This window comes from Crocodylus porosus, unplaced genomic scaffold (assembly GCF_001723895.1).
Source record: "Crocodylus porosus isolate Cpor-Errol unplaced genomic scaffold, CroPor_comp1, whole genome shotgun sequence".
Taxonomy (NCBI): Eukaryota; Metazoa; Chordata; order Crocodylia; family Crocodylidae; genus Crocodylus; species Crocodylus porosus.
Genome location: NW_017728886.1, coordinates 227,447,725 through 227,466,011, shown reverse-complemented (window position 1 = coordinate 227,466,011; position 18,287 = coordinate 227,447,725). Strand labels below are relative to the sequence as shown.

General features: G+C 45.1%; 1 protein-coding gene across 1 annotated transcript in view; it reads right to left on the bottom strand.

Moving 5' to 3' along the window:
- NECAB1 (N-terminal EF-hand calcium binding protein 1) overlaps positions 1-18,287 on the bottom strand; it is a 123,181-nt gene that overhangs the window by 63,118 nt on the left and 41,776 nt on the right. The window contains exon 3 of the mRNA XM_019550306.1: positions 18,002-18,110. Within this exon, the coding sequence (XP_019405851.1) occupies positions 18,002-18,110 (109 nt within the window). The remainder of the gene's footprint in view (positions 1-18,001; positions 18,111-18,287) is intronic.

Sequence of the window (18,287 nt, the reverse complement as noted above, 5' to 3'; positions counted from 1 at the left end):
ACCCATATTGTTCAACATCTTCATTAATGATGTGGACATTGGAGTCAGGAGTGGACTGGCCAAGTTCGCTGATGACACCAAACTTTGGGGCAAAGCATCCACACCTGAAGACAGGAGGGTGATCTGGGCTGACCTGGACAGGCTCAGCAAATGGGCAGATGAGAACCTGATGGTGTTTAACACTGAAAAATGCAAGGCTCTCTACCTTGGAGCATCCTTATAGGCTCGGCAGTGCTACGTTGGATAGCACTACAGAAGAAAGAAACTTGGGGGACATCATTGACCACAAGATGAACATGAGCCTGCAGTGTGATTCTGCGGCTACTAAAGCAACCAAAATGCTGGTTTGCATCCATAGATACTGCTCAAGCAAATCCTGGGACATCGTTCTCCCCTTGTACTTGGCCCTAGTGAGGCCACAGCTGGAGTACTGAACCCAGTTTTGGGCTTCACAATTTAAAAAGGATGTGGAGAAGCTTGGGAGAGTCCAGAGAAGAGCCAAGCGCATGATCAGAGATCAGGAAAACAGACCTTACGATGACAGGCTGAGAGCCATGGGGCTCTTAGCCTGGAAAAGTGCAGGCTCAGGGGTGATCTGATGGCCACCTATAAGTTTATCAGGGGTGACCACCAGTATCTGGGCGAATATTTGTTCAGCAGAGTGCCCCAAGGGATGACGAGGTTGAACAGTCATAAACTACTACAAGACTGTTTCAGGCTGGACATAAGGAAGAACTTCTTTACTGTCCGAGCCCCCAGGGTCTGGAACAGCCTGCCATTGGAGATGGTTCAAGCACCTACATTGTACATTTTCAAGAGTAAATTGGATGCTTATCTTGCTGGGATCCTATGACCCCAGCTGACTTCCTGCCCTTCAGGCAGGGGCTGGACTCGATGATCTTCCGAGGTCCCTTCCAGCCCTAATCTCTATGAAATTTAGGCATTTCTCTCCAAGAATAGAGTCATTACAAATACAATATGGGATCAAGAAAGGGGTATGAAAGCAGCAGCACAGCGCACAAACAGCTGCTCCAATTTGGTGAATTGTACTTGAAGGACAACTTTTCAATAGTTCCAGTAAATTTATGGAAAAAGTTGTACATAAATAACATTTGATAGTGAATAAACTAGCAAGAAAACCAACAATAAATCAAGTGGAACATGTTTTAAACTGCATTTCAATTCCAGATACATTTTTCACTCTTAACATATTAAATCCTAGCTTGAATTGTTTGGTTAACTTGTGGGTTGGAATTTTAACTGGGTAAATGATACATTGCATGGATTCTAGCTCTTACTTTACAAGGCATAATTTAGTTTAGAGAGAAAAATGCGGATTAAAAGGCAGGCTAGCATTCAGGATGTCCCGAATCTTAAGGTCTCAATGAGCCACCAAAGCCAACAAAAACAGATACACAGGATGCTTGGAAAAACTGGGATTATGAAATCCTCAAAGAATGTTTTGCACAGCTGTGATGCTGATGTGATTCTTTTGGATAGCTGTACAAATTAAAAAAAAAAAAGATGGGATTTTTTTACCTGAATAGGGGAAATGCAGCTTAATATTGAATAGACTCAAAAGGAAAAATGTCATAGCAGTTTAATGAACCAAAATGAAGCAATCCAGTTTGCAAATTGAAATGAAACATTTCAACTTTTCCAAAATGAATTTTTTTGTAATTTCCACTTTGTGAAAAAAGTATTTGAAATTCCAACTACATTACCTGATTTAGGGTGACAACAAATACACTGAAATGTTGGAATTCCCCATAGGATAGAAATTCTGAATTCAGCTCAGTGCTCTGCTACTTGCAAAGAAGGTGATGGACCTTGTTTTACTGCTCATGCTGGCATGATTCAGACTGTGGAAAAACAATTCTAGGTCTATAGCCACTGTTAAGTACTTTTTCAATGTTCCTATATGCAACAACTTTTTATAGGGTCCTTGAGGCTCTTATTGGGTATATTTGGAGTCTTAATGACTAAACTGGATAGTCAGCTACATAGTCATTGATTCCTTCTATATCCTTTGCTATAAGGAAGCAGGTTCAATTGTATATTAATTAGTATATCTTTTTGTCTGAGAAAGTCTCTGTTCAACTCTGGTTTAGCTCCTATGCAGTTTAGAGCAGCCCATAGCCTACTATAATTTATGCCAGCTAGCAAGTGACCCAAAGGCTAGGGACAGACATTCAAAGAGCCTGAATTGATTCAATCTTTGCAGGTTAGTCTAACCTGGCTAGGCTGAACTGGTTTGTAACCAAACAGACATCCCAGAAATGTTGGCACATGCCTGCAGTGCCTCAGGCTAGAAGCCAAGGGGCACCAGAGCAACCCTACCCTTGCACAATACTGAGCTGAGTGGGGTTTGGCCAGGCTCAAGATGCTCTGATTAGCTCAGCAGGGAATTGATAACAGTGTTTATCACCTGATAAAGAAAACAACAGAGGGACATTTCCAGCTACCTGTTGATTCAGCACTGACTGTAGCCAGCATATGCTCTGCTAGCTAATACACAGATGCCTCTCTGCAAGGCAGAGGGAAGGGGGGAATTCCTATATAGCAGATAGTGGTGAAGGGGAGGGGGGTGAGCAGCCTGTAGTCCCTACTGTAGCTGCAGCCAGGGGACAGAGGGGAAGGGCCAGCCCTTCTGTGGAGCAGAGAGCTCTGCCCAGCCCAGAGAGCATCCTGGGATGCTGGGGGAGTTTAGTTTATTTTAAACCAGCAAGAGGTCTGGGACAGACAATACATAAACCAGTTTGAGCCAGATCAGTTAAGTCCGATATGACATTCAAGTTGATTCAACCAGGTTTATCTCAAACCAGTTTCAGCCATTTTCAAACTGGTTTATGTGCACTGAACATCTGTTCTGTTACAGGTTTAAACCAGTTTCTGATCACTTAAACTGGTTTATGTGTAATGTTTGCCCCTAGCCAAAGAGACTACTTACCCTCTGGAGCTGTATTTCAATTCATTATGGTCTTGGGCCCATCCAGATACACTCTTAGCTCCTCTCCTATGGCATTGCCTGCAGAGGCTACAGGAAATAGCTTAGGTGCTTACTCTGTTAGACCACTGTGGTCAGTCTCTGCTCCTTTAGCCCAGCAGCGAAGGGCTGAAACTACAGCTCAATAGTTTTAAAATAAACCTTTAGTAGAAAACAAAACTGACTGGTCACTGGCCTGTTTGAGTCAGTAATCAGGGATGCAGTTATTACACTATCCCTCTGATAGCAATGAACACAGAATCTCTGTAACAATCTCTTGGCTACATATACTTGTCATCTTCTGACGCCTTTTTTCTGAGGACACTATTATAAAATAATCTCTGTGCAAGTGTAGATGTCAGGAGAGTGGATATTTTGTTTGTAATAACTACCAATGCAACCAATTACTGTCAGTGGTGCCCAATGGATAAAAGCATGAGCTTATCATTTACATTAAAATTAAAAATGCATTTCAGAATTAGTGACAGCCAGAAAATATGCATATCCTTTGTCCATATTTTTAAATCCAGGTGTTTTCTGGCCACACTGGGTGTGTCCAGATGAGCACAGTTGTGCAGTATGTGGCACCGCACGCACCTTTGTGCCATGGTCAAAAAAACTCATGGAAAAAAAAAAGGCAGAAGTGCGCACACGGGCAACGCGAGGTGCTGAAAAGTAGAGCCAGGCCATCCGGAGCCATGCTGCAGCTGCCGGCCAGGCTCTGCCCAGCAGGATTGCCAGTTTCACCCCCGGGAGGACCCCACGTAAGGGTGCTGGAGCCAGCACAGGACCCCCAGCCTCTACTACTGCCCCTGGGGTAACTTGCATGTGCATGTGGCACAGGTATTCCTCAGGGACAAGTAGCTGTGTTGCAAGGTGCACTGCTGCTACTTGTCCCCAGGGAACTAAATATCCGTGCTCATCTAGACATGGTCAATGACTCACTAAATCAAAACATACTTCAAAACCAAATTTACCTGGCAAGCTTTTTCCTCCTAAGAGGGGAAGATATGTGTGGTGCAGGGGAAAAGCATAAACCAGAGTGTTGACAAGATGATTTTCTCTCTGTAAGGGAAGATACTTGCTAAGGAGGAAGTATGAGGAACACCATAGTTTTGGTTGTGAGACCACTCCTTTATAACTCTTGTCTTTCAATTTTAAACTTCCAATGTTTTTTCTGAACATACGGGGTTTTTTGGAAATTCCTCTAGCAAACTTTGAGTTGCCAGGGTATGAGAAAATAAATAATTTTTGTTACCTTAAAAAGAAAGTCAAAATGTTTTTGTGCATTGATAACTCAAAAAGCATGGAGCTTTCAGGGCTGACTTCAGTGGAGCATTCAGGACCTTGCCACAAACCTTGTATAGCCATTAACACTCTTTTGCCTACCAATTGAAAATTACCCTGTGGTACATGTACTTGGCACAGGTGTTAATACCCACACAAGGGCAAGATACTGGAGAAGAATCTGGCCCTTTAGCTTCAGAACTCACTTATAGTAAAGCCTCTAGCAATGAAGACCTAGTTTGTTAATTTGAAAATAGAAGCCCCTGAAAACAGCTTATTGACTCATGGACATTTCCTTCTTTACAGAACAAAAGTCCTGGTGACTGTGCTGCTGCCTACTCTCTCGTAGCCTTCAGCCTGGGGTGGCTCCTCTGAGGGATAGAGTGGAAGTATGAGTGTGGAGAGAGAACACTGTCTTCCCTTTGACCTTACAATATTTTTCTGAAATGAAATGAATACTGACCTACATGTCTCTTAACATATGCTGACATGTATTGGTTCTCAGCCAAAACTCTGATTATGGCTTCTCCCAGTTCCCAAGCTCAGCATTGTTTCAATTCAGGCCAGCAGGTTGTAATTTTGGGAGAGCAACATAGAGACTGAGTTAAAAATCCATGAATCTGTGCAAATGCATAAGCACACAAATCTGTGTTGGGGCTAAATTTTCCCTTGTTACTCCTGATTTCTTTCCTAGTTTCTTTGGCTGCTTATACATGTGCTCAGGAGTTGGGAGGGAGGGGAGTGCGTTTTAATTAAAGCAGCTCCCAGAGCTGTTTTAATTAAAATGCCACAGCATCACATATATTAAGCCCCCGTGTATTTAAAACTGGCTGTGAGATTTGATGAGCTCTAGTTAAAATGCCTCAGCAGCCATTTTTAAACCCATGGGGGTATATAATGCTTCAGTGATGCTACAGCATTCTAATTAGAACATGGAGCAGACTTGATTAATTGAGTCCACTCCAACATGTTCTAATTCAGAGGTGGGCAATTATTTCAGCTGGATGGCTGCTTAAGAAGTTTTGGAGAGCTGTTGAGGGCCACCCCACCCTTTGACAAGTGCCATCTTGGGACCAGATGTCTTGCCCCTAACCTCAGAACTTTGCTACCAGAAGTTCCTCTCCTTGCCCCTAGAAGTACTCCTTCTGGGAAAGCGGTTTGCCATCTTGAAACTGGAAATGTACATATATACATATATACACACACATATATACAAACAAATATACACACACTAAAAATCAAACATCTGTAATATATCTAAATTTTATTTAAAAAAAAATTTTTGTCCTGATTTGTGTGTGGTTGCGCTGTATATATAGAAGTGATTCCATAACAGCTCAAACTGAAGTCTTACTCCTGTATATTGTGGGGGGTGTGGAGGGATGTAGGGTTTATGTGTTTTGTGGAGGGCTGTGGGTATGTCTATGTGGGGTGTGGGAAGGCTGTGAGGGTATGTGTGGAGGTGGGTAGGTATATATGGGGGGGTTTGTGGGGATGTGGGTGTGTGGAGGGGGGGTGGCTGGGGGTGTGTGTGGGGGGTTGGGTGTATGTGTGTTAAGGGGTATATGAGCAAGGTTCCCTCCAGAGGTGTGTAGGTGTGTATGTATAGGGGAGATATGGGGGAAGGTGTGGGTGGGTGCAGCGTTTGTGCGGTGTGTGATTGTGTATGGGAAGGATTTGAGGGTATGGTGGGGTGTGTATGAGAGCACCCCCCATGCACATCCCTCTTGGGCTGGTCAGCACCCAACCACAGTCCACAACAGCCTGGAGCCCATGCACCCTGCAGCACCTCCCCACCACCGCCAACAGTGCACAGTCCCAGTGCACTCTGCATCTGCTCCGCACCACCCAGCCATGGTGTGTCCTGCTGCCCCTGGGCACATAGCTGAGCTGGCATGACTCCTTCCAGCTGCTGCTGCCACTGGCCCCATACCTGCAGCAGTGGTGGGGGCCAGCATGTGCAGCCCCAACCCGGCACACCCCTCCTGCTCTAGGCTTGCCCTTTGGGGCTGAGCAGCAACAGCAGCAGTGGTGGTAGTGGCTGGGCAGAAACTATTGCTTGCTGAGGGAGGAAAGCAGCTTCTCCCCCTCGCCACCATTGGGCAGTTCTTGATGCAGCTGCCTGAAGCCCGTGCCATGCCATGCTGGGCTGCCCTGCAGCTCCATCACCACCGCCTCTGGGCTGCCTTACTGCTGCTCTGCACTGTCACTGCTGACATGCTAGGCATACACCAGGAAGTGCCAGCAGTGGTGAGGGGGAGGGGCTGTTTTTACCCCACACTGAGCAGCAGCTTCTGTCCCATGCTGCCACTGCTCAGCCCAGGTGGGCAAAGCTGGAGCAGGCCCAGGGTGCATGGGGTCAGGACTACATGCGTGCTGGTTCCCACCACGACCATGTGGCTGGGGCCAATAGCAGTGACAGCAGGAAGAAGCTGCCACCGCCTGGGCTGCCTAGAAAGGCAGTCCAGCTGCAGAGCATCCCCAGCCCTGCTGCACCAAACAGGTGGCAGGACATGCCACAACTAGGTGGTGCCTCTGCCAGGTAGGACCAAGAGACCTGCCATGGGCCGGACAAAGCCCCTCCACCGGATGGATCTAGCCTGTGGGCTATATTTTGCCCACCCCTGTTGTAATTAGAATGTGTCAAAGCAGCCTTTATTATTTTTGTTGTTGTTACTGCTGTTGTTGTTTTTAAAGGCAGGTTAAATGAAAACCTTGGTTTATGGCAGACTTATGGATGCTATTATAAAACATACTGAAATGAGACAAATGAAAGGAAGAAAGAAGCACATTGTCTTGTTAGTTCTCCCACATGTTGCAGAGGAATGTTTTTGGATTCCTAGGCAGCTTTAAACACATCCATTATGTATGTGTTTAATAGTGGCCCCAATCCTCTGGTCTGGGCAAACTAGGATTTTGTGCATGGTAAGGAAAAAGTGACTGCCTAGTTTTGGGAATAACTTGGACTGTTCCTAGAGTGAATTACTGCTGCATGCTACTCAATATTTCTTTTGGCATAGTGAAAGGAAGACTTTCAAAGTAGGAACCTTAGGTTCTAACTTTCCACCTACAGTGAATTTCTGTGCCTGCTTATATAATATTGAATATTGGGTGATAAAGTGGGAGTGCCTAAAAGTTATGAGAGAGGCTATGAAAAACATGAGTAGATGACCAAGATAACATAACATTAACATAAAACATAAGAACCAACATAAAATTTAATGAAGATGAATAGCTAGCTGGTGCTTACAAGAACACTGTTATGTGCTAAGTACATGTCATGCATGGTAATCTTATTGGCTGGCTTAAGCAGAGTAGTTTACTGGATTTTTATCTGGTTTCTAATTTACTTTAAACTACTGTTGCTCTGAATAATCAGAGTTGTTTATTTGAGGACATTTGGGTTTCATCTGCTACATAATTTTATCTTTTCTATTCTTTTCCCCACCCCTGATTTACAAATAGGAAATTAGGAGTTATGGGGTTCAGCCCCAATCCAGAAGTGAGGGGTTGTGGCTTGACGGGGAATGGCATTTGGAGATTTGGCAGGGGGGAGAGTGTGTGTATTAATGGCCACCGCTCCCCTGCTGCCAAATTTCCAGATCTGTGGAGAGCCCCACAGGCCAGATGCGAGGTCCAGAGTTTGAGCATCCCTGATCTAAATTATTGTAGCTCAGTGAAAATAGCCAATGAAGCCATGTAGACTAGGGACAGACATTCAAAAAGCTGGAGCCTGAATTGATTCAACCATTGTGGGTTAGGCTAACCTGCATAGGTCGAACCAGTTTGTAACAGCACAGACATTCTCTCTGGACTGAGGCAATGCAGGCACATGCCTGCAGTTGCTCAGGCCAGGAGCCGTACGGCGCTAGAACGCACCCTTGGCTACAGGAAAGTGCTGGGGGGAGGGGCATGGCCAGTCCAGGCTGAACTGGCCAGAGAGGGGTTATTTTCCCCCTCCCTGTGCCACCAGCAGGGACCTAAGTGTGGTTTGCCAGGTGCCCCCCCGCCATTGCTGCAGCAGCAGGGCTCCATGACCCCTAAGGCAGAGGCGGGGAGGAAGGAGGGTTAGTCTCCCCTCTACCCTCACTGGCAGCCGTGTCTGCCCACCATTACCGCCACGCTCATTCCGTGCAACAGAATAAACCCCCTGCCATCCCCTCCACCGGATGCTGGAGGGAGGGGAAATAACTTCTGTCCCTGCTCCCTCAGGTGCCTGCCCATGCCTCCACCCCACCAATGCAGCGGGAGAGGGCAGGGCCCTTGATGGGGGCAGCAGCCCCTGTCATAATGTCATGAAATGCGAGCCCTTTCCCAGCAGGGGGTCACGCAGTGGGGTGGGCAGAGCTGTCCCTAGCCGTAATGATCTATGTGGAGCCATGCAGCTTTTTGCCAGGTGAGGAGCTAGCCCTGCTTGCAGGAGATTCATGGACTCGGGCAGAATTTGAGTCCTTGGAGTTCTGAAGTTCCAAATGAAACATTTTATACCTGCATCCAGGCCAGAGGAAAGACAGAGTAGTATTATCAGAAGTATTTCTGAAAAACACAGCATGCTTTGTGAGAAGCCTAGTGTTTTCCTTTAAACCAGGTTAAAATACAAAAGACACCTATACAAATATTCTGTTGCTAGCCCTGCATTAGTAACTTTATTCTTTTTCTCCCCTACTGAAATGTAGCTTTATCCTCAGGAGCCATAAGCACAGAGCCCAAGTTTCATTTTTTTCCAGTAGGGTGTGGTAATTGGCAATTAAAAGACTCACAGAAATGGATGGTTTTAGGACTGTCTGATATGTACATGATTCTTTTCACACTTGCATAAAATAATTTCCCAGGGTTCAGTGAACATTTTGCCCTTTCTCTTAGCCACTGTGTTCATACTAGACATTTTACATAACCTGCCCTTTTCAACAGATGCCTTTGATACTAAGTAATTGGTAAAGTTTTAGCTTCCTTATCACATCTGCTTCATGCATGTGAACCTATGATTTGTGCTGGAAAACTGCACTAATAGCATCAAAATTCATACCTCATTGTGTAAACTGTTTTTCTCTTCACTAAATGAATCAGATTTTTGGCATGCTGTCACATGTCTCTATCTCACTATCTGCCTGATGAAACAGTTTATCAAACGCAAAAGGGGCCTGTGAAAAGGCCTACAAATTTATTTTCTGTGTTCCTATTATGATTAGAAATCAAACACTGTGGAATACTTTCCAAATGCAACACCCAGCATAAAAACCTTTTATTACTTGAATGCATGAGAGCATATGCTCAGAAAGCCTTTTGTTGTTTTAAATTTAAGCTTATTTTCCTATGCTCTGTCATGTGGTAAATGGTAGTCACAAAAACAAGCCTTTCTTGCGATTAAACAAAAACCATTACTAATCTTTCTGAGTCCCCCCTCCTGCTCCACTTCTTGACATACATTAAAAAAATCATAATACACACATCCTCCTACCTTCCCCATAGGAGTGTTGCTTTTTTTCTTCTACTACTGCCACCAGCTTTCTGCTGCATTATTGCTGGGTAATTTACAACTTCAGTAGCTCAGATGGCTGGGTATTTTTCAGATATTAACTGTAGCATTTAAGTTGCTTGTTTAAAATCCTGTTAGATCAGTCATGTATTCTCTCTTCTTGATACCAACCAGAAGGCAAGGCAGGGTAGAACCTTTAGAGACTAACTGGCTCAGAGAGATATGAGCTTTCATAGGCAACAGTCTACTTCTTCAGATGTGTTAACATCCTGGTACCAAATTCAGAATAGTATAGTTTTCACAGTCTCGGGTCATGCACAGCCCTTGGTTAAAACTAGCTTTATTGTGCATTATCTTTGTTTTTGACATAGATAAAAAGGAAAGTAAAATATGTAAGTAATAGCTAACATTCTTAGAAATTAAATGCTGCGAAAGGAGTGAGGTAGTCTAAGTCAGTAGTCTATCAAAAAGCCTCAAATAGCCACTGTTGAGTGAGAATGTGAAAGAACTGAAGTAAAACATAGTTGCTTTAGTGAAAAAGCCGAGTTAAGATATATCTGGAAATAGAATGCTGCAGGAGACTATTCGAAAAGATGATTCTGGGCCCCTCTAGACATTCAGGTAAAGGCATGATAGTGTCTAATGTGCAATCCACACAATTGCACCTCCTACAATGCCACACTTGCATGGCTGGAGGCATGACTGTAGGATCCAGCATCAAATCCTATCACACCAGGACCCAGAGTCCACAACTGTGATGCACTGCTGGGAGAGGGAATCTGGTCATCTGTGGGACTCTCTCTCTCCTGGCAGCCAGGGGGTACTGACAGCTGCGCACTGTTCCCCTGGCCTCCCCAGCCCATGGTCAGGTCGCCAGCTGTGCATAGTGCACCTCTGCAGCTGGGAGCCCTTTAAGCTGATGGGAGTCCCAGCCACAGGTGCAGGCCCTACTACTGTGCAAATTAAAGCTGGAGAGAAACAAGCTATGAAGTTATTGCACATTTTCCAGAAATAAATTACAGCTGGATGGACCTTTTAAAAGGCACCATAGTTAATTTGCAAGTGTAGCCAGTCTGAATTAATTTCACAATTAACCCAGTAATTGTGCGATACATATAATGTATAGATGGTGTCCCAGATGAACAGGGTAGCAACTCTGTGGACAGCAACTTAATCTACTGAGCAAATGCATAAGGTTTCCACCTAACTTTCTGTTTATCTTAATAGGATTAGCTGGCAGTTTTGAATTATATTTGTAGTAAGTTCAAGTTTTTTTTTTCCAGGCTGAGTCACCAGTTTTAAGAAATAAGGCCTTTATTCACAAAAATAAGTAATGTATATTTATTGTGCACAAAAGCCTATAATACATTTAGATGAATTTCTGTTGCTCTCTGCTTTAAGTTTTATAAATATTAAGCATTTCAGCATATTGGGAAACTCTGGCTTTCTTCATCTTATCTCCCTATAGTTGGAAATAGCTGGCTTACATGGCAATCTCTCTTCTACTGCCAGGTATAGAGGATATAGAACTGACCTTAAAAAATATCTGTGGGTATCAGCACAGAAGTTGCAGAAGTGAGTGTAGTAAAATGTAAAGATACCTAAGTTAGCTTAAATCAATTCTTAATAGACTAACTGTGGCAGCAGGAAGCTCAGCATGGGGTAGTTACTCAGAAGGCAGGGTATTCAGCCCACAGTGAGCTCTGTGCTGCTGTAGCTAGACTAGACTGCTACTGGTATCCAAGGTAGCAACCTTAAAGCTAGCTCATCTATCTATACATTTCACTGCACTCACTTCTGCAAATTCCTTGTAGACATACTAAATATCTTCATGCTGTTTGTTTACAGTACAGAAGCACAGAGTTAGATGTTATCCATGTGTTGCTGGTGCTTCAATCAATACTACACAAACTGGATTACTCAGGGCAGAGCTCTGGTAGTGTGGGAGACTGATTTCTGCTAGCTGCTTTTTTATGGGCAAGGGAAATCAGAACCTGGGGCCCAGATTTTTAACAGCATTTGAGTCCCTAAAGACCCAAAGAAATAAATGAGAATTAGGTGCCTAAATACCTTAAAATCCTGGCCCTTAGTTTTAGCCAATTCCAGCACTATAAAACAGTGTCTTTACTACAGGACAGTTTATTGCAATTTAAGAAGGGGTCCCAGGACAAGATTCTCCTCTCATTCAAATTTTTCACTGACATCAGTCCAGTAGTATACTAGGGCAACCATGGCAGCTGTCTGGGCATCAACTTGGGGAAGGGCCAGAAACGTGGAGGCAGGCAGAAGTCACTACTGCCCTCATGTGTCCCACTGCCCCAGGTTCCCAGCTGCTTTGTTATGCCTCTGCATTAGTCCACTAACTTCAAGGGGGCTGTGTCTCTTTTACAAAAGCATCAGTGACATCTGAATCTACTGACTAGATTTTCAGATGATGTACAAAACAGGCTTCCTGGCTGTAATCTTTTCATGATTCTTTGTAACCATAGTTTAATAGTTAGTAGGGTCAGAAGGGACCTGAGCAGATCATCAAGTCTGACTCCCTGCCATGGCAGAAAAGAGTACTGGTGTCAAACGAACCCCACCACCAGAAAAAGCTTCCTGGGCTCAATCCTCCCACCACCCACTTGATGGGACCCCACTTATTGGGCTGCTCCTGTACTCTGTCCCTCACCACAGGGGCCACAATCTAGCCCCCATCCTTTCCCTTCCCCCACTGACTGACCAGCTGGGCTAGGTGGGTAGGCACAGGTGGGTAGGCATGTGCACATGCACATGCGCATTCAGCCCTCCCAGCCCAGGATCAACTATAAGAGACTCTGGGTTGGTGACCACTGAGCTAGATTATGGGGCCTCTATAACTGAATGGGACTAGTAAGCAGAAATGAAATTAACCCTCTTCACAAGACACTATGCAAAGCTAAATACAGGGCTGAAGTGAGGGTGGATGCGATGAATTTTGTCCTACAACAACAAATCAAAGACAGCGTGTAATAAAAATGCTTAATTTCTCTCTTGTCAACAGCTGCACTTTCAGCTATAAGTAGTAAACATGCTGTATTATGTTTGTATCCCATTATTGTGATCTGCCCATCTGTCTTTGCTAGGATGTGGGAAGAGACCAGTGGACTTGTACAAAGTATACAGTGTGCTGATTTACAGAGTATTAGTTAGCTTATATTTGGTGTTGGCTGGAAAAAAGAACAAGCTGAAGGTTTTCCTATAAAGATAGATTTTTCAGGAAAAAAAAAGTTTTTTGACTGTATATGGTCTGTTCAAAGGCAACATTTCACATAGAGAAAGTTCTAGTATAATTTTCCTATCCTATCTTAGGTGCTGTTTGAACTCATTGGAGAAGAGAATTTTTGGGGCTCATTCTCTCTTCATTCTCTTTCAATGCTCTGTGGTTAGTGGTCTTATCAGCAAGTCAACTACTTAATCCCAGGTGCAATAGGAGTATTCTGATGTCAAAGGCTAGGGACAGAAGTTACATACAAACTAGTTTAAGTGTTAAGAAAGTGGTTTAAAACTGTAACAGAATAGAACTTCAGTGCACATAAACCAGTTTCAAAGGCTAGTACAGATAGTCAAAAAGCCCGAGGCTGAATCAATTCAGTCTTTGCAGGTTAGTCTAAATTGCACAGATTAAACTGAAACAGAAGTTAATAGACATTTACCTCTGATTCAGGAAATAAAGCCACATGCCTTAGAGCACAGCTCTCTGGTTGTGTGTTTGCTGCTTCTTCCTGCTGCCCATGAGTTCCCTGGGATTTTCAGTCCAGAATTACGGCAGCAGGATTCTTCAGGGTTGTTCACTACTTTCTCTTCCTGCTTTCAACTGCATCTGGGATTCATAGTCCACAGTTGCAGCCAGCTGTAAGTTTGAGCAGGGGAAGGGGGGGTGTGACAGTTGTGCCTCTTTGGGGCCATCTATTAGTGGTCCCACAACACCGATGAAGGGCCAACTGCCTGCCTTCTCGCCTGCCATGCCTTGTTGTTATTTGCTTGATTGAAAGATCTTAATCAAGCGGGAGGCTGCCTATTCTCTGTCTCGGTGCCTGAGGCACTATCTGCAGCTCCTTTCCTCCCCTTACACTGCAGCCCAAGCCTCGCTGATGTATTTGGTGTTGTTCAGGTCTGTCCTACTCTCTGTGCCGCGTGGATGTTCTCGGGCTTCTCCCTCAGCCTGCACCCCTGCTGGCGCCCTCTAGCTCATCTCACACTGCCCATTCTGGGGCTTCTCGCCAGTGTCAGCTCCGGGGCGCCTCACTGCCCCCTTTCGTCGGGGCTCCTCGCTGGCTCCCAACTCCAGGGCTTCGCACTGCCCCCCAACTCCAGGGCTGGGCCAACGCACCCCAAACAATGCTGGACCTTCTCCAGCACCAGGAACACCAACGCTACCATGGCGTCCCTATGAGGCCTCCTCCAACCCCTAATAGCCTCACCCGGTCCTCCGGTGAAACAGTAAACACAAAAACACAAAGCCCCTGGGCTATAACATAAAAAGCTAGACCATCTGGCCAAAAATATAAGAATCCACCCCTATCACAGACAGCGAGTGCACCAAACCCCAGCAGGAATCAGGGGATGTTCCCACCATCACAGTTCTCCCCTTGTGCTGGCCGAGTTCCTCCTCCCTCAGCCGCCGGAGGGAAACTGCCCTCCTGGCCTCCTGCTTGGGCTTAAGAAGGGCTAAGCTCCGCCCCTTCCTGTCTCTAGGTTTCCCTGGTTGACCTAGCAACCAGCACCTGCACAGTCCTGGTGACTGGCAGCTGACCTTCCCCTTCCCGCCACTAGGGGTGTCTCCCGAGCCGTTTCTGCTCTCAGCCACAGGGCACCTTTGAGCTCTGCGACAGGGTGTTTAATCCCCCTCCCTGGCCCCAGATCCCAGCTGGGGTTTGCCTGGGGAGCAGTCCCCCTCCCCCACACACACACACTTGTAGACTGAACTGCATCCCCAGCTGGGTTTGTCCTCACACAACTGTGACATCCAGAACCAGAGGGATTAATAAGCAATAAATATGTGCTTCTTGGAGGAATTTTGTATTTTACCTCATAGGCAATATTAGCTAATATAAAGCTTGTAAGTTCGTAACTCGCACATGTAATTTGTCTGTCATAAGTTTAACCAAAATGATAAAACTAACTGTTTGTGGAACTGACTGGGCCCCAAAGGCGAAGTTGTAGCTGCAAGATTAGCTGACCTAATGGTTTTTGCTCAGGGTTCAGCCTTGATGATAAAAACTGGATCCAACCACCTGGCACACCCAACACATTCCAGGAAAACATGTCCCAAGAAAGCATATTCAGAAAAACCTAAAAGGGTTGGGTTTAGTAACGTTCATTTCACACCTAAAAATGCTGCTTTGTAATTTGCTTATTGGACAAACGCAAGTCTGGGTAGTAACCTTTTATGATAATTTTTAACACCTTTCAATCCCATAGAGTAACAGCTATAGGGCAAGATTGTGAGTGGCTTTAAAACCAACAGATTAGCATAAGATTAGGAATAAAAAGCGTGTCAGGTGACCACCAGGAAGGAGGGAACACATCGGTCATTGCTTTTCCAAGCCCAGACTCTGGACTCCTGGTGTGAGTGAGGATCGGCTCCTGATCAAGGGACCTTCCCCGGTAATCCCTCTGACAGTGTCAATCGGGGACACCTAACTTCACTGGAATCACTTGGCGAGCACCTGGCATTGAGGGACTATCAATAAGTTGCCAACCCATGTCTGTCTATCTGTTGTTTTGAACAGCCCAGTGGCTGATACCCTCTCAGTGCCCAGTTGGCCTGCGACAGATTGTTCCATCTATCTGTTGTTATTATTTACTATTAGCTCTTTAACACTGCATTATAAGCTTGTCCCATTTATCTTTCTGTTAACTATTGTGTGTGTAAGCTATAATAAATTTGCCTTTGTTTCACTCCCAACACTGCCTCCTCAATCGCAAACCAGAACAGCCCAGTGGCTGATACAGTTGCAGCACCCAGTCAGCCTGCAACTAAACTGATACACTCACAGTGCCCAGCTCGCCTGTGACACACAACCCCCTTGTAAGCCAGCCCTCACTGCTTCAGCTAGGGAGCAGAGGGGCAGGGCCAGCCCTGCTCTCTGAAGCAGACAGCCCAGCCCAGGACTGGAAAGCATGCTGGGGGCTGTGATTTAACTTGAGCCAGGAAGTGTTCTGGGACAGAAGTGTCCTAAAACCAGTTTCACCCAAATCAGTTAAGTCTGATACTACATTCAACCAGGTTTAGTTTAAACCAGTTTAAGCCATTTTGAAACTGGTTTATGTGCACTGAGCTTCTGTTCTGTTACACGTTTAAACTAGTTTCTGATCACTTAAACCAGTTTATATGCAACTTCTGTCCCTAGCCAAAATGGCTGAAACTGGTTTAAGATAAACCTGGTTGAATGTAGTATCAGACTTAACTGATTTAGGTCAAGCTGGTTTATGAAATTTCTGTCCCAGACCCCTTCCTGGTTTAGGTTAAATCAGAGTACCCCAGCATCCCACCATTTTGCAGTCTTGGGTTGGCCTGTGCTGTATGGTCCAGAGAGCAAGTCTGGCCCTGCCCCTCTGCTCCCAAGCTGGAGCACTGAGGGCTGGTTCACTGGCTGGGCCACTGCCCCTCACTCCTCCAGCAAACTTCTGCTGGGAACTGGGGACAGGGAGAAGAGTTAAACTTTCCTTCCCCCAAGTACAGAGCTGCCCTGTTCTGTTTACTTAGTGCTGGCTGTGATTGTGGACTAAATCCCAGAGGCACCTGGAAGCAGGAAGAGGAAGTAATGAACAACCATGCAGAGTCCTGCTGCTGTCATTGTGGACTGCAAATCCCAGAGACCTCAGAGGTAATATGAAGAAGGGGCCACAGCCCATGCTACCTACGTGCCAGAGAGCCATGCTTTAACACCCCCTAGCTTCTGGCTTGAGCCACTGCAGACATGTGGCTGCATTTCCTGAATCAAAAGTGAATGTCTGTTCATTTGCTTATTGGTTCAGTCTTTGCAGTTTAGACTAACCTGCAAAGACTGAATCATTCAGCCTCAGGCTTTTGACTGTGTGTACTTAGCCTACAAAGCATGATTAAGAACACCAGCTTTCTTTCTCCTTAGTGCACCAAAGATGTGCTGGATAATAACTTTTTTTCTTTTCCACTACTGCTTAGGACCTGCAGTACTGTAAGGCTAAATATATAAGGTCAAGTTCTCTGATCAACATCTGGCATAACAAGGTCAGGCACTGGGCCATTTTGGTGGAAAAGGGAGGAGTCACGCATCCACCCTGCAAACTGCATTGCTGGCCTAACAAAGCCACACCAGTCTAGGGCTCTTCCTATCTTCCTTCCACCACTGTATCCTGCCCTTCTAGGAGAAAATATGTCAGATTCCCACTTCATATTCTGAAGAATGAAAGCCTGTATTTCTGAACAGGCAATGAAGGTCTCATTTGGACTGTTTTGTAAAAATGGCTCAAGTCTCTTGCAAGAACTCAGCTGACTTTCAAATATAGATGTCAGAGTGCCCTCCAGGAGGATGCATGCTCAGGACCATGACAGTCTTGTCTGGTCTCTGAGAGGACCCCTTGAAGCCAACTCAGGCATGGCTTCTGAAGCAACAGGGGGAGCCTAGGCTCCTTCCAAGGGTGAGGTCCCTCAATCCTTTCTGGTTCTCCCTAGTTCTAACTCATCCAAACAAGTATCCAGTTCTACTACTGAGAAAAGACTTTGCCTCCTGTTGGGAGGGCACAATACAAACATCCAAACAGCACAGCAGATAGTCTCTTCAGTAAATGCACTTACTGAGGCGAAAGCTACCCATCCAGAGGTTCTCTGTGTCCCTCCAAAGGGGTTAAGTAGTCTTTCTGTCCCCAGTCTGGACCACTCCATCTCCCCAAACTACCTGCGCTTGTCTCAGTCTCCAGACCCTGCTCTTACAGACTGCTTCCCCCAGTCTGCTCCCCCATTGTCATGTTTATCAGGACACTTCCTGGATGGATGTTGAGCATCTCACCTTCATTGATACATCAAAGACATTCAAGACTTCTGATGCTAAAGATCCATCTTGTCTTGTCCTCTATGTAGTCAGCCCTGGTGCTTAACCCTTCATTCTCTGTACACAGGCTAATGAGATAAACTGAGTCACACAATATTATAACAGCATGAACACAGTTAACACAGGAATAGCACAATAAAACCTGCAGTCCCTCACAAAAAGCTGTAGCACAAGCTGAGAAAAGGGGACACATACTCAGTATTGTGTGTGTCAATGGTATGAAAAAGCTCATGTAGTTCCCCTCCACTCAGAACTCCATCAGCAAAGTAGGCTTTGAATTCTTCAAATGACAGTTTTCCATCATCTGAAACAAAGAGGAAAAGGAAACACAGTTACCGGTATAGCTTGTTTCACCTTTTTTAATATTAATTCATCTACAGGAAGTCTTGTAAATAGAACCATGGGATTAAACATTCAAATTGATTTAATTTGGAACCTTAATAACAGATTATATTCAGTGAAACTCTTTTTGTCAAGAAAA